The following is a 13,737-nucleotide window of genomic DNA, read 5'->3' on the forward strand; positions in this document are numbered from 1 at the left end:
AGCAGGCAGGCCCAGCTTATGTGCCAGCCCAGTGACAGGCATAAAAGCGTAAATCAGGCTGAGGATGGTGCGTCCGGGCGCTCACGTGTATGTAGACCCACCGGCGTGTCTGTCTGCCGTGTGGGTACCTGTAGTGTGAGTGGCTCTGGGCGTGGCTGCTTGTAGGACGTTGTTTCTGTACAATTTATCTCGAGGGGCCTACCTTTCCCTGGCTCCAGAGGGGGAACGTAAGAAGTTTAACGGAGCCGAGTCTAAGCAGATTAAGGGAATAGCAGCTGGGCCGGAGAGGGTGCGGACTGCAGGTGCTGGGGGCTAGGGAACCACGTCTTTGCCCCGTCTCCCCGGCAGAAAGGCCTTTTGGCAAGACTGGTGTGACAAAGGTGGCCCTGAAGTGCTAGAGACCCCGGGCAATTATGATCGCTGACTGAGTGGCACTGGGCTGAGCCTGAGCAGTTGACTGATAGAAAGGGATGCTAGCAGTTAGGAAGGTAAGGAGGAAACTCAGGATGGGGACCATCTGCTCCCCCAGTCCCAGCGGGACAAAGACATTGGAGGTCTGCAATGCTGACTGGATGGCCTCGCTCCCTCCACTCCTCCACAACGTCCCCCTTTCCAATCTGGCAATCCCAGGTATTCTTCTATTCTTACTTGTTCCCACTGTGTTTGCTTCTGCCATTTTAGTGTTGTTAATGCGTTGGGCTGCTTTTCTGTTGTGCTGAGAAAATAATTGTCAGTGACCTTAACTAAACCTCTTTCTTATTCCTAACTAAAAACTTAACACTGAAGCAGCTGCTGTAAAGAGATTTAAGTACGCTGCATCGTTGGCAAAAGGGACTCGAGAACGGAAGCGCCATTCTTTGTTTGTTTGGGTCTTTTTGTTTTGTTTTGTTTTTACTTGATAGACTGACTCTAAGAACATTACCTTCTTAATGTTGGGGCCGGGGTATGTGAGGGGTGCGTTTCTTGAATCACTCAAAATAAAAAGGAGAGATCAAGGGTAATGAGTAAAAAGTATTAACAATTGTAGATCTGGATCAACATTAACACTGTAAAGTATTTCCTTTCTCATTTATTTGACCTTTCATAGCAGAGAAACAAGAAACAAATTAGCATTTAAGAAGAGGTTCAGAACTAGGACTGAGTATAAAGACACATATTTTTGTTGTTGGAAAAGACAGAAATTGAGAATGCAGGTGCTCATCACAAGCAGGCATTAGGTGTGATGAGGTGGTGGTGTTTGAAGCTTTGTCTATACATATATACAGGTGTCTGCCTGGCTGATCTAGAACCGAAGCCTTGAAAAGCACTTCTGCACCAGCCACTCGCTCTCTCCTGGGGCTTTTGTACTGTGACATCACTCTCATTAGATTTGTTAAGTGTGTCCTCTTCCTTCCATTCAAAAGCTGGTTAAAGCTTGGTTTCTAGGGAAGGAGGTTTGGACTACAGTGAATTTGGTCTCATGTGCTGGGCAAAGTCCTAGATTCTGATGCTTGGCGAGCACTCCCAGAAGCAGGGGAATGGACCACTGCCAGTCCTTTCTCTTACCTGTAGACATAACAATTGACTTCACCACTAGACTACCAGAAGAACTCCCAGCCATCCCTGGGATCAGTCTGCTTTTTGGTGGCAGACAAGACGACCTCACGCAACCCCAGGTCTTTGCTTTCTCTGCATGAGGAAGAGCCATGCTGGCTCCAGATGCAGCCTTTCCTTAGTTACCTCTTCTTTCGGAGGTCTTCCAGGTTCATTGTCCTCATGGGCTCTTGTTGCTTTTGAGCAAGGAGAGGGTTGCTAAATCTCTTTATAGGTATGATCACTTGTGTTTTATCAGCCACTGACTACAGCTCCTTGGGAAATGCCATATGGTCATGCTTCAGAACAGGTCTTTTCCATGTTTAATTGACGCCTGTGGAGTCATCACTGAAATAATGCACAGGCGTCTCTTTTAACATGAGTCATATGTCTTTCTGATGGAATTATTTTGTCAGGTGCTACAGCAAATAGTATGTGTTTGCAAACAGAATGGCATCTTAGGCAGGCGCTAAATGGCTCTATCATTGGGGCACGTCTGGGTAGGCTGGGGCTTCCTCCTTCCTGTTGTACTTTGGACAGTTCAAACCACAACAGCAGCTCTGCCCATGGTGTGGCTGTGCACTCTGACCCCATGACTCCAGAAAGGAGCTGGGCATTTGTTCTGCAATCTATAGGGTATCTCCCGGTTACTAGAATTGCCAGAGTTTGTCGATAGTGAGGCCTGCTGGAAATTCTGTGGTTAGCCACCGTGGGAACACAGGAATTTGTTCACCCTGCTTTGTGAAGTCCAGTCCTTCTAAGCAAAAAAAAAAAAAAAAAAGTCCTTGACTCCTCAAAAGATATGGCACTCATTGCTATGAATGCCTTATTCCCAGCCGCGGAAGGAACATGAGTGTATGTGTGTGTATATATATAAATATATATATATAGCTCAAGACAGGAAAATCACATATTAAGTGCCAGCCATGCCCCCTCCTCCCCCACCCCTGCACCCCTGCCTCACCACTGGCTCTCTCTTCCCTACTTCAAGCCGAATATTCCCCGGCTAAGGACTGGCAGTCGAGTTCTGCCAAGACTTACTGAGAGGTTCTGAAATACAGACAGCATTCAGGAAGTGGAGGCCACCATGTTGCACCCTCTTCCTCTCTTCCTCTTCCCCGTCATCATCACCTTCATCATAATAGCTATTATTTCCTGAGCAGTCCCATGCAGCACCCACTGGCATACATTACCTCAAATCCTTACACCTCCAAGATGGGTAGGAACACCCTCATTTTAGAAATAAGAAAATTATTGTCCAGAGAGGTTAAGTAATTTTCTCAAGATCACACAAGTAGTAAACAGCAGAACTAATATTTAAGGCCCTATGTAGCTGGCTCCAAAACCCACGCACTGTCCCTGTGCCCCTAAGGAGGCCTTGGGAAGTGCAGAGCAGCTCGGGGGAGGGGGGAGAATTCTCTAACTGAAAACCAGTTTTCACAGACTATCCTCTGCAGCAAATGAAAGAATTTTTAAAACTAGGTGGTTTCTGCCTGAGCAATTATAAATCACTATCTAGCTAGATACACACACAGATGTGTGTACATATTATATATCTGTAATATAAATATATAATTTTCATATATATATATATACTGGAACCCAGTAAGTTATTCCTCTTTGGAATTGGAATCCAGTAAGTTTTCAATTCAAATTTAGAGCTTAGACCTATTCTGTATGTTCATGTGTGCTTGCGTGTGCCGCACTGTAATATTGGGTCAGCTCTGTCAGGGTGGGAGTAGGGTAGGAGTGATGCGGAAAAGGGCAGAAAAAAGGCAGGGGTTCTGACATTAATAGCAGAACCGGGATGGAGTAAACTATGTCAGATCTGAGTGCATCTGCTGCATTTGCCTAAGTCATGATGGGAGAGAGCAAGTGTGAACTTGCACCTCTCAACAAAGCCTTGATGTATTATTTCACTTCCACAACTGTTAAGAACACCTGTTAATGACCACTGTCACCCAAACATATTGGCATGTCTTGGAGAAGAACCTCAGAACAATTCTCCCTGCCAACTGTGTAGAATAATTGGAGACCTTCAGGGTAAAAACATCTGGAAACTGCAAAAGTCAGATTTTTAAATTAAAGCTTTGAACTCTACGAACAATTTTGCTGATGTTAGTGAAAGCATGGTTTTCTTTATGGACAAAGGGACTGATAGGAAAAATTTTTTCAATAATGTATACAGCTTTTCAATGAATTCTTCTCTGTATATTTTAGTGCTATTTCTCTCTCTTTTTTAAATCATGTTTTTCCCTTCTTTTTAATAAAGGTAAACTGTTTGGTTTATTGGAAAGAACCCTGAACGTAAGGGTCTCGAAATTTGATATTGTTGATTCTGGCTGTGTGCCACTGTAGCAGTATCCGAATTTCTCAGGACTTGGTTTCCTCATTTGTAATTAAGATGTTGGATTAAATGAAATGTAGAGTCCTTTCCAAATTAAAAATTCTTTGATTAGTTTGAAGGGTTATTTTTTTGTTTTTTGCCTATTCACCTCTAAACATAGAAGAATGACTGGGTCATTTCTGTCTGAAGGTCATTTCTCTTATACCTCTTCAGAACAAGAAATTATTTTTGGCATGTGCAATCAAGGAATCACAATTGCCAGAAGGAAGCGAGGTCTTCTCACTTTAGCATCCTAAAATCGACTGTAGAGTAGTTCAAATCGAACAGACTCTGAGTACGTTTTAAGAAACCTCCATGCTCAGGCCTGTGGGAGACCCAAAGGTGGATCAAGCTATCAAATGAGCTTACATCCTAGTGATAGAGAGGTTTATACACACACACACACACACACACACACACACACACACACACACACATATGTGTATACATATCTTCACCATACACGATTTTAAAAAACTAATTGGGTTGAATATTATAACAGAGATGTAAATAAAGTGTTACAGAAACACAGAATGGAAAGATTAATTTCAGCTTTTAAGAATAGAAATGACTTTGTTGAAAAAATGGCATTTGACGTGGGATTTGAAAAATGGTCAAAAATTTCAAGGAATGTGGCCTGGGGGTCAGGGTTGGGAAGGGGGCTTTCCACTTGAAATAAGCCAATTAAGCTAAGGGATGGAGATATATTGGGGAAATGGCTGGAGGACTCCCTCTGCTGCCACTCAGTAACGCCTTGTTAATATCTTTATCATTGCACTTGTCTCCACACATTGTTATTTCTAGGTATCTGTCTCCTACATTGTCTGTGAACAACTTGTACACAGAGAACATGGCTTATTTCCCTTTACAATCCTAAGTCCTAGTACAGGGTAGCAGCTCTGTCCTTGGTAACTGCTGAGTGGATCTTTTAGTGCATGGAACAGGAAAGTAAGGATGCTGGAAAGGTGGCTTGCAGCCACCATCATTTTCAATTGTGATCAGAGCTAAACTGAATAGATAGGTTAGGTTCTCCTTCTGGGAATGCCGTATGAAACACACGGAATATTTTCCAATCCATTTCTTGTTACCTTTTGCATAATTTCCCCGTAGCTCTAGATAAGACTCATCACTGAGCCCCATTAGAAATGGAAGTTCTCAGGCAGAGTAAGATGGTCAGAAGGGTCAGAAGCAGATCTCTGTGTCACTTCTGCCCTAGGAACAGTTCTATCACCCGCATCCCTTCTGCCTTCCTTCTTCCCTTGTCAAATGTAAGCGTCTCATGTTTCCTGTCTGGCTGCAGCCTCAGCCTGCTCTCATTTCTTGTTCCCCTTCCTTCCACTGACCTGGCCTGTATCCCGACCTCTCCCGTTCCAGTGTCAGCCCTTGCTCAGACCTCCTCACTGCTCTCCAGTTCCCGGAGCGTTCTCTGCGCTCATCTTGCTGATGACATTCCCTTCTCTCCTCTTTCACCTTTCTGGAATCCTATCCTTTTCCTGTGCAGTCCTGCCTTTGACCACTTGGCAATTTCTATAGCTCTTCTCCCGTGGTCCCTCACTCACTCCCCACATGTGCGACAGGGAGACAAAATCATTACGGGGGCAGGACATAGGGAATCATTACTCAAATCCTGCTTCTGGAAGTTGGATCAGGTGCATCTCACAGAGATGGGGACCCAAAAGGGTGCAAGATACATTCTGGAACAAGAAGTTTAGGTGGGCTCCACTTTGGGGATATCATGAGCCATGAGTTGGCCCTAGAAGAGACTCATTGTCCTACAGAATCTGAGGCTGTGGAAAACCAAGGACCAAGCTAAATCTACCAGGGCTGACCCAATCAAGAAAAAAATCACACGGAACCCAAAAGGACTCTTAAGTGGGAATAGGTTTTTGTTGTTGTTTTTCATTTTTTTTTTTCCTCTGGGTGGTCATGGTGAGGAATAAAAAGAGGCTATGATTTAGTGTTTGCATTAGTAGGTTTCTCTTCTAAGAAGGTTCATCACTTCCTGAGATCCTTTCCCTGCCCCAATCACAAAAAAGCCACAAGGAACTCAGGAATCACCCATGTCTGTAAGAAGCAGAATCATGGATTGGTTTAGAGTATTAATGCTAAAGCCACACTGTCTGGTTTTGAATCCCAACTCTGCCCCTCATGACTCTGTGACCTTGGGCAAATTACTTAACCTCTCTGTGCCTGAGTGTTCTCTGTAAAACAGAGATAGTAATGGCACTACCTCATTTGGTTAGTGTGAGAATTAAATTAATTCATGTTGCATGCTAAGAACAGTGTCTGTCACAAAATAGTGTGTCTTTTAAAAAAATTAATCATGATAGTCATTTATTGAAAGCCTGTGTCTGGAGGTGTAAAATGCAGTCTATACCCTCAGGTAATTTGCAATCTAGTTAAGGAGCTGACCTTCCAATTAAGCCCTGTGGCTCAATGTTCTCTGTCTGATCAGATCAGGATAACTTGAATGGTCATCCCCTCAAGGGGACTTCAAGTTAAGGGAAGGCTAGCTACATGCAGGGTTGCCCAGGATGTTAGTACCAAATGAGTCTTAAATGCAATCTGAGGGCAGCTGGTCAAGAGAGCCGGAAAATCCTCTTTAGCTACTTTGTCCTCCCATCCCGAGTTCAGCTGTCAAACTTTGTCATCTCCAGCCATCCAAAGCCTTTGGGAAAAATGTGAGTCTCTGTGACGGGACCATTTGCTATAACTTTGCTTCTTCTCTCCTCCTGGCCCCATCACTTACCCTCTTAACCTAGTCATTTTATTCCCAGATGAATAGAAGGAATATTACAAAATGCTTTCCTTTAAACAAATCTTTTTACATATATAACTCCTTCCCCAGCCGTGGAATAGCTTCATAGTCCCTCCAGATATATGCATCACCCACGCATACACACAGACACACACATACTACCCATCACTCAACACACACACACACACACACACACACACACACACAACGCGCACACACTGAGCCATGACCTTAGCCTCACCCTCAAGAGATCCCCAGTTCTACTGCCTGCTATTGTTTCGCCTTTATAAAGATCCTGCAAGACATGCCCACTGACATTTCAGATCGTAGGAGCCTGTCGCTGTCACCTGCATTGCTGCTGTTTCAGACGAGCTTCTGAGGCTGAGGATTTGGTTTCTGACACGTGCTCTGACCTGACCTCTACCCTGTGTGACAGGCTGGCTCCACATCTCTTCCCAGCCTCTAAGAGCTTATAACTGCAGGCACACTAGAGGGAATGGTGGTGAAATGCTTTAGCTCCTGTAACTTTGCCTTTGGGAAAAGCACAAACCATTTTGTAAATGCTGACTAACCCCAATTAGGGTTTCGAACCAGGCCTGTAGGGAAGGGATTATTTATGGACATTGTAATAGGTGGGCGTATTTGTGTGTGTGAAGAGAATTTGAACACATGTCAAGAACCAAATTTAGGCGGAGGAGACCTGTGACTAAATCTGAGTATTTACACGCACGTGGGTAAGTAGGAGTCCTTCCACTTTCTCACATCTATAGGAATGTGGGTTATATTGCTGAATGCCCATGAGGCTCAAACAGTACCTGGGAGGATGGCATTAGGAGATCTCTAGGTGGCTCCCAGATCACATGGGTTTGGCCACAGAGGCCTGCACTGCTCTCAGCGGGGTATCTAGCTTGTATTATCTACGAAAGATCGGCAGTCTTTTTTTGGATTCATTGCCTACTAAGCAGTTGACATTTTCTAAGAGAATAACAGGGTTTTAAAAATTAATTTCCAATTATTCTAGAACTGTTGGCTGGAAGGTATTATGTCTTCTCTGGGGGGATAGTCTGTCAGTATGTTTTTTCTCTGTACGGACCTAATAAAATCTAAATAAAGAAAAAAAATAGGAATCAGTTGTACCTCCTAATGCAAATGTCTTGGAGTGTGAAGGCATCTGCATTAATGATGGGGCTGAGAAATCTTAGACTCTGGCAGACTGAGAGGAATATTTTATGAACATGTATGCTTTGAAGGCTTATATACTGAAAACAATCTTCTTAAAGTACAGTTGAAGCCAGATGAAAAGAACATGCTGAACAGATAAAGGTGAAGACAGTGTCCCTCTCTCCCTCCCTGGGTTTGAGTTTAAGTGATGGTCCTGGCAGGAGGTGTCCATATAGATCCTCCTACGAATTATATGTGCACGTCGTGTCAGATTGGCTAAAAAAATTACTGGTGCTTGTTTGCTCCTTTTGCTTCTTTTGGTTCTCATTGCCTGTACTTTAAAAATGTATTCATTTAAAGGGAAAGTATTTATTCAAAGGATATGTATCAAGTGCCCTTTTGTGTAAGGTGCTGTGTTAAATTAGGTGAATATGGAGATAAATAGGATTCTGCTCCCTGCTCTTCATGAAGTTCTGATCTTAGAGGAAAGCCAAAATTCAAACACCATGGAGAAAAATGCATAGGGTACAATAACACTTAGAAAACCAGTACCTATTCCATTACTGGTAGGAGGAGGAAAGCTTGGTAGATTGCGCTTCCAAGAGGAGATGACCCTTGGGTTGAATCATAAAGAGCAATTAGTAAATATCCAGGTGCTACAGGTAGAGAGAAAAGTGACACAATGCAGAGGTACCAAGGACTGAGAGATAGGGTTTCCTTGAGGAAACCCAAGCGTCGATTTCATTTAAAGAAAGTAATGGAGATAAAGCTGGGAAAGTAGGCTAATGAGCCTTATGTATCATGCCAAGATTAAGCATGATTAAGAATGTTATCCCGAAGGCAAAAAGCAGCCACTGAAAGACTTGGTCAGGAATGGCTTAAAAGCCCTAAAACAATGGCATAAGGGCGAGGAGAAACAAAATGACCCATCAGTTATTAGGGATGCTGAGGGATAATATAAGAAAGTCATTATTTCTTTCATTCTGTTGAATATATATATGTTGATTACCTTCCATATGCCAGGCTCTCTCCTGGGCACTGGTGATTCAGTGATGATGAATACAGACATGTTTCCTGCCTTCAAAAGCTTACAGTCTAGTTGGAGAAATGGACATTTAATCAAATAGTCATAGTACAATATGCCATGTAAGAAGAGAGGTAGAGATTACTGGTGGAAGAAGCCTATAGCAAGGATATCTTAAGAAGAGTTGCGAGTCTAGGGAAGCCCCCAGGAGGAAGTGATGAATATACTGCAGTCTGAAGTATACACAGGAACTAGCCCCCAGGATTAGAGCAGCAAGGCTAGGAGTGTCCTAGGAGAGGAAACAATCTGGGTGAAGACCTTGAAGAGAGAAAATGGCCCATTTAACAAACCCAAAGGGTTCATTGTCGTTTATTTACTGTAAGCAAGGACGAGGGGGCAAGGAGTGAAGTGGCAGATACTGAGAGGTCTCACAAGCCACGTTAAAGTGATTTAGCTTTACCTTAACAGGTGAGGGAAGGGTGTTAAACAGATGAGTGACAGAGCAGCTTTGTGTTTTGGAAAGATCACCCTGGCTGCAGTCCACAAAAGGTATTTGAGCTGCAGCCAAGGAGACCACTTAGGTTGCTGATGAGGTCATCCAGGTGGGAGATGATACTGACCTGAGGAAGAGAGTGACAGTGTAGATGAAGGAAAAGGGACAGACACGGGAGATATATAGGAGGAAGTATCAGCAGGACTTGGCGACTCACTGGAGGGTAAAAGAGAAGGTATAACCGTCTTGGGTAGCTGGGAGGAGGGGGATGGCATTCCCAGAAATAGGGATACAGGAGAGGGAGCAGTTTTAAGGGTGATGGAAGGAAACAGATATGCTTAGTTTGGAACATGCTGAGTTTGAGGTACCCGTGGGACATTACAGAATTGGGAGAAAGCGTAGTAGCATCCGGTGGAAATGATTTCAGAGCTAAATCTTACAATTTGCCCAACGCCCTACCCTCCCTCACAGCTACTGTCATATTCAATGTAAGATGATTTGAGTTTGAATTTAGTGTCTCCTTTTTTTATATATATATTTTTTGGATTTCAACTAAAATTCTGCTTCTTTCAGGAAATCTGTCTTCAACTTCTGGTCCCAGATAAATGACCCTCCCAAGCTCATTTAGTGTTCTGCTTAATCGGCATGAATTCTGTCATTTGTTTCACTCTTTGCCCTACCGTACTGACAGCCTGGGGTTGGGGCAGGGGGAGGGGTTAGCTATGTGCAATACACCACAAACCAGCTGTGAAATGGAAGCTTTTAGTTACATTACCACGTTATCAAATACGATTTATTTTACACATTGACATTCAGGGTTACACCAAGAGGCTTAGTAAAAGCAGTAGAATTTTGTAATAGAATGTTTAGTGTTAACTTTTTCTTCTACCCTAAACATTTTCCTGTTTTCCCTAAACCTTCGTATTGTTCTTTCTTTTGTGTTAAAAGGAAAGGTTGTTAAAATATGCTTATCCCAGAACTGAGAAGGCTCGTCAGGGGATGACCAAGTGCCCTTTGTGAGGTGTTATTTTACCAAAGATGATGCCATCTGTTCAGAGACAGAGCAGGGTGATAATTAGCAAACTAGAGGAGGAATTTCTTATTAATGAATTACCTATACAGTGTCTTATTTGGGTATTAGCATCTATTGGACATTTAAGGAAGAGAAAGTCTTTCAAAGAAAAATAGATACCCAACTATATAAAATGCCTCCCATACATGGGATTGAAAACGCTTTGACTCACATAAATCATAGGCTGTTGGGGCTGATTTGGAGACTGTCTAGGGCAATGAATTACCTTGATGCCCTGCAGAGTTCTCGGGAGGCTTGACTCCCCCTTGAGCCCCGCAAGGGCACCTCTAGGCCAGAAGTGGGACTGTCTGGACAGGCCTTTAACCAGAGAAGCTCTACTTGCACTTGTTTTTATATATAAATACTTCATTTGACAACATTCCAGGTCTGAAAGCACCCTGAGAACCTCTGATTTACTTCAGTTTTCTCTAGCTCATCTAGCCAGTTGGGCTAGACCAGGACCAGCTCTCCGGATTCCCAGGCTGATGTCTGTCTTCAGACAGTGGGATGCCTCTTGGCTTCTCAGAACATGAAAAATATGTTGATCAACATCCTCTGCTTCCAAATGTTCTGCCTTGCTTCAAAACACAGTTGCTTTGTTGCACCGTGAATAATTATGAATTAAATAAGCAACTGATTAAAAATTATATTGGCCACATAGCCCTCTCAGATTTTGCTGACAGTATAATGGCTATAATTCATACTCTCCCACATGCCCCATGGAAAATAATCAAGTTTATCCCGTTGGCTTGGCAAGCTTTAAAGATATTATTCTTTGGTTTGGAAAACTGCTAAGCAGTCCCCTGATCTTGAACCTTGGATCCATGTTGGCCATATTTTGTACATCCTAAAGATGCCTCAGCCTTTCCGCACTTGTCCATATGGAGTCAAGTTCTCTACAAATGCTGATTTTTCCCAAGGACTTAATTTAGGTGTGTGAGATGGGAAGCCCCAAGGAGATGTTATTAAAAGATAATTTACATGGGCTTAAGTTGGAGGAAATCGACTCTCTGGGACTTTTCCTTTTTAATTGTTCAATGCAGTATTTTATTCTAGCTGCTCCTTTAGTCTTTCTTTCTGGTTTATTTTTGTCCTCTGTGTTTTCCAACACATCCCTCTTCATCGACCCAGATGACTCAAGCTAGAAGGACGAAGAGAGATCAATGGAACTGGGGATGTACAGGTGCTGGGGGAGAGAAGGTGCAGAGAGTGAACTCTGCCTATTTAAAGAAGATGAATGGACCAAAGAGAAGTTTGGGAAAGGATCAGGAGACCTAGGCTCATCTGCCCTAAGCAACTCTCTAAACAGCTGCACGTTTAAGTAAGCATGCTTGCACTTATCCTACATACATGTATTCAGTGCATACTGTATGCCAGAAACTTACTAAATATGGAGATACGGGCATGACTTAGACATGAGCCCACCCTCAAAATCTCACAGTCAGCTGTCAGGGACAGACATGCAGATAATTACCACCAGTGTTCCAAGCAGCACAGGGCAAAGAGCAGTTAAATCTGCTTGAGTCACGTGAGCTCACAGACAAATGATTATGACCTGAGTCACATACAAGTAATTAAAATGGAAAGGCAAGGGACAATGAGGTTGTTCCCAAGGACTCTAAGGGTTTTTTGTGGGTTTTTTTTTTTACACAAATCTTTTGCTATATTCACTAACCATAAGGCCCAATTCTCATACATATTTTTACAAATAAGTGTGTTCTTAGCTCAGGCCATAGAGATATTTTAATATGCACAATTGCAATCTGTTGAGATCAAATTTATTGCAATATTCATAGAGATTAAATACCTGAGTCATAATATGATATGCTTTTCTACAAAAGCTGCCCTGAACATCTTCAGCCTTTAAGGACATGTTTGTTTTTATGTCTGTTCTCAATATTTTTTTATCTTATATCTATCTTTAATTTTTATTCACCTTAGAGGCAGTATAAAGACGTAGTTCCGGGCCTCCCCGGTGGCGCAGTGGTTGAGAGCCCGCCTGCCGATGCAGCGGACGCGGGTTCGTGCCCCGGCCCGGGAAGATCCCACATGCCGCGGGGAGGCTGGGCCCGTGAGCCATGGCCGCTGAGCCTGCGCGTCCGGAGCCTGTGCTCCGCAACGGGAGAGGCCACAAACAGTGAGAGGCCCGCGTACCACAAAAAAAAAAAAAAAGTAATTCCGAATATGGGTTCTATTTTAGTGGCACTAGGATCAAATCCTAGCTACTAGTTATGTAACCTCAAATAAAAAGTTTAACCCTCTGACGCACAGTTTTCTCATCTGTAAAATGGATATAATTATAGTACTTATTTCACAAGTGCAAAGTAAGTGGAAGCACAGTCCACGAGACCACCCTCACTCTGACACCAGTTGCAAGTTTGGGGGTCCTCAAGGTCACTCTTAGGTTTGATAATTTGCTAGAAGGACTGACAGAACTCACTGAAAGCTGCTATACTCAATTGCTATTTTTTACAGCTACAATCAGCCACATGAAGAGCCCAGGGAAATCCCAAATGTGGAGCTTCCAGTTGCCCTCTACCCTGGAGTTGTGGACAGTGCTGCTGTCCTGGGGTTGATGTGTGATGATATGCACAAAGTATTGCTAACCCGGGAAGCTAGCCCGACCCCTGGTGTCCAGAGTCTTTATTGAGGGTCCACATGGCTGATCTCAGCATCCAGCCCCCCAGAGGTCAAGCCTGTTCCCACATGACTCAAAACCCTCACCATAAATCTCATCCTTAGACTTTTTGATGTGGTCCCAAAGCTCTCAGGTAAACAGAGATACTCTTATCAGGTAGGATATTCCAAGGGTTTAAGAGATTACCTCCCAGAGGCCAAGGACAAAGACCAGACCCCTCTTTGGGCAAGGTTAAATTTTTACTACACAACCGATGTGTTTAAGAATTAAGTAAGATGATGGTTACAATGGGCTTAGAATATTGCCTAGTACAAAACAAGCATAAATTTTGGATATATATCTATTATTATTAACAATCCTTTTTGATCCTACAGCATCATACTAGATACTATAGGAAATCTTTAAAAAAATTAACAAGGTGTAGTTTATAATCTTGGAGGAGAGATACTAAGTTTCAAGTAAAACCAACAAAAGCAGAATGAGGTTGAGTATCACAGTAAAGGAACAAGCAAACTGCTAGGGACCAGTAGAAGGGAGAGGTTACTTCCAGCCAGGGGTTAGGGGTCAGCTGCTCTGGGAGGGCACCTGAGCGGCACTGAGGGAATGGGGGTTCCGAAAAGGGGGGAGGGCATC

General features: G+C 43.2%; 1 protein-coding gene across 1 annotated transcript in view; it reads left to right on the plus strand.

The window, feature by feature from the left end:
* The first annotated feature begins 470 nt into the window (after positions 1-470).
* The window catches only part of PLCXD2 (phosphatidylinositol specific phospholipase C X domain containing 2), a 44,222-nt gene continuing 30,955 nt past the window's right edge, over positions 471-13,737 (plus strand). The window contains exon 1 of the mRNA XM_007454811.1: positions 471-630. Coding sequence (XP_007454873.1) covers positions 471-630 — 160 coding nt within the window. The remainder of the gene's footprint in view (positions 631-13,737) is intronic.

This window comes from Lipotes vexillifer, unplaced genomic scaffold, assembly GCF_000442215.2.
Source record: "Lipotes vexillifer unplaced genomic scaffold, Lipotes_vexillifer_v1.1 scaffold416, whole genome shotgun sequence".
Classification (NCBI taxonomy): Eukaryota; Metazoa; Chordata; class Mammalia; order Artiodactyla; family Lipotidae; genus Lipotes; species Lipotes vexillifer.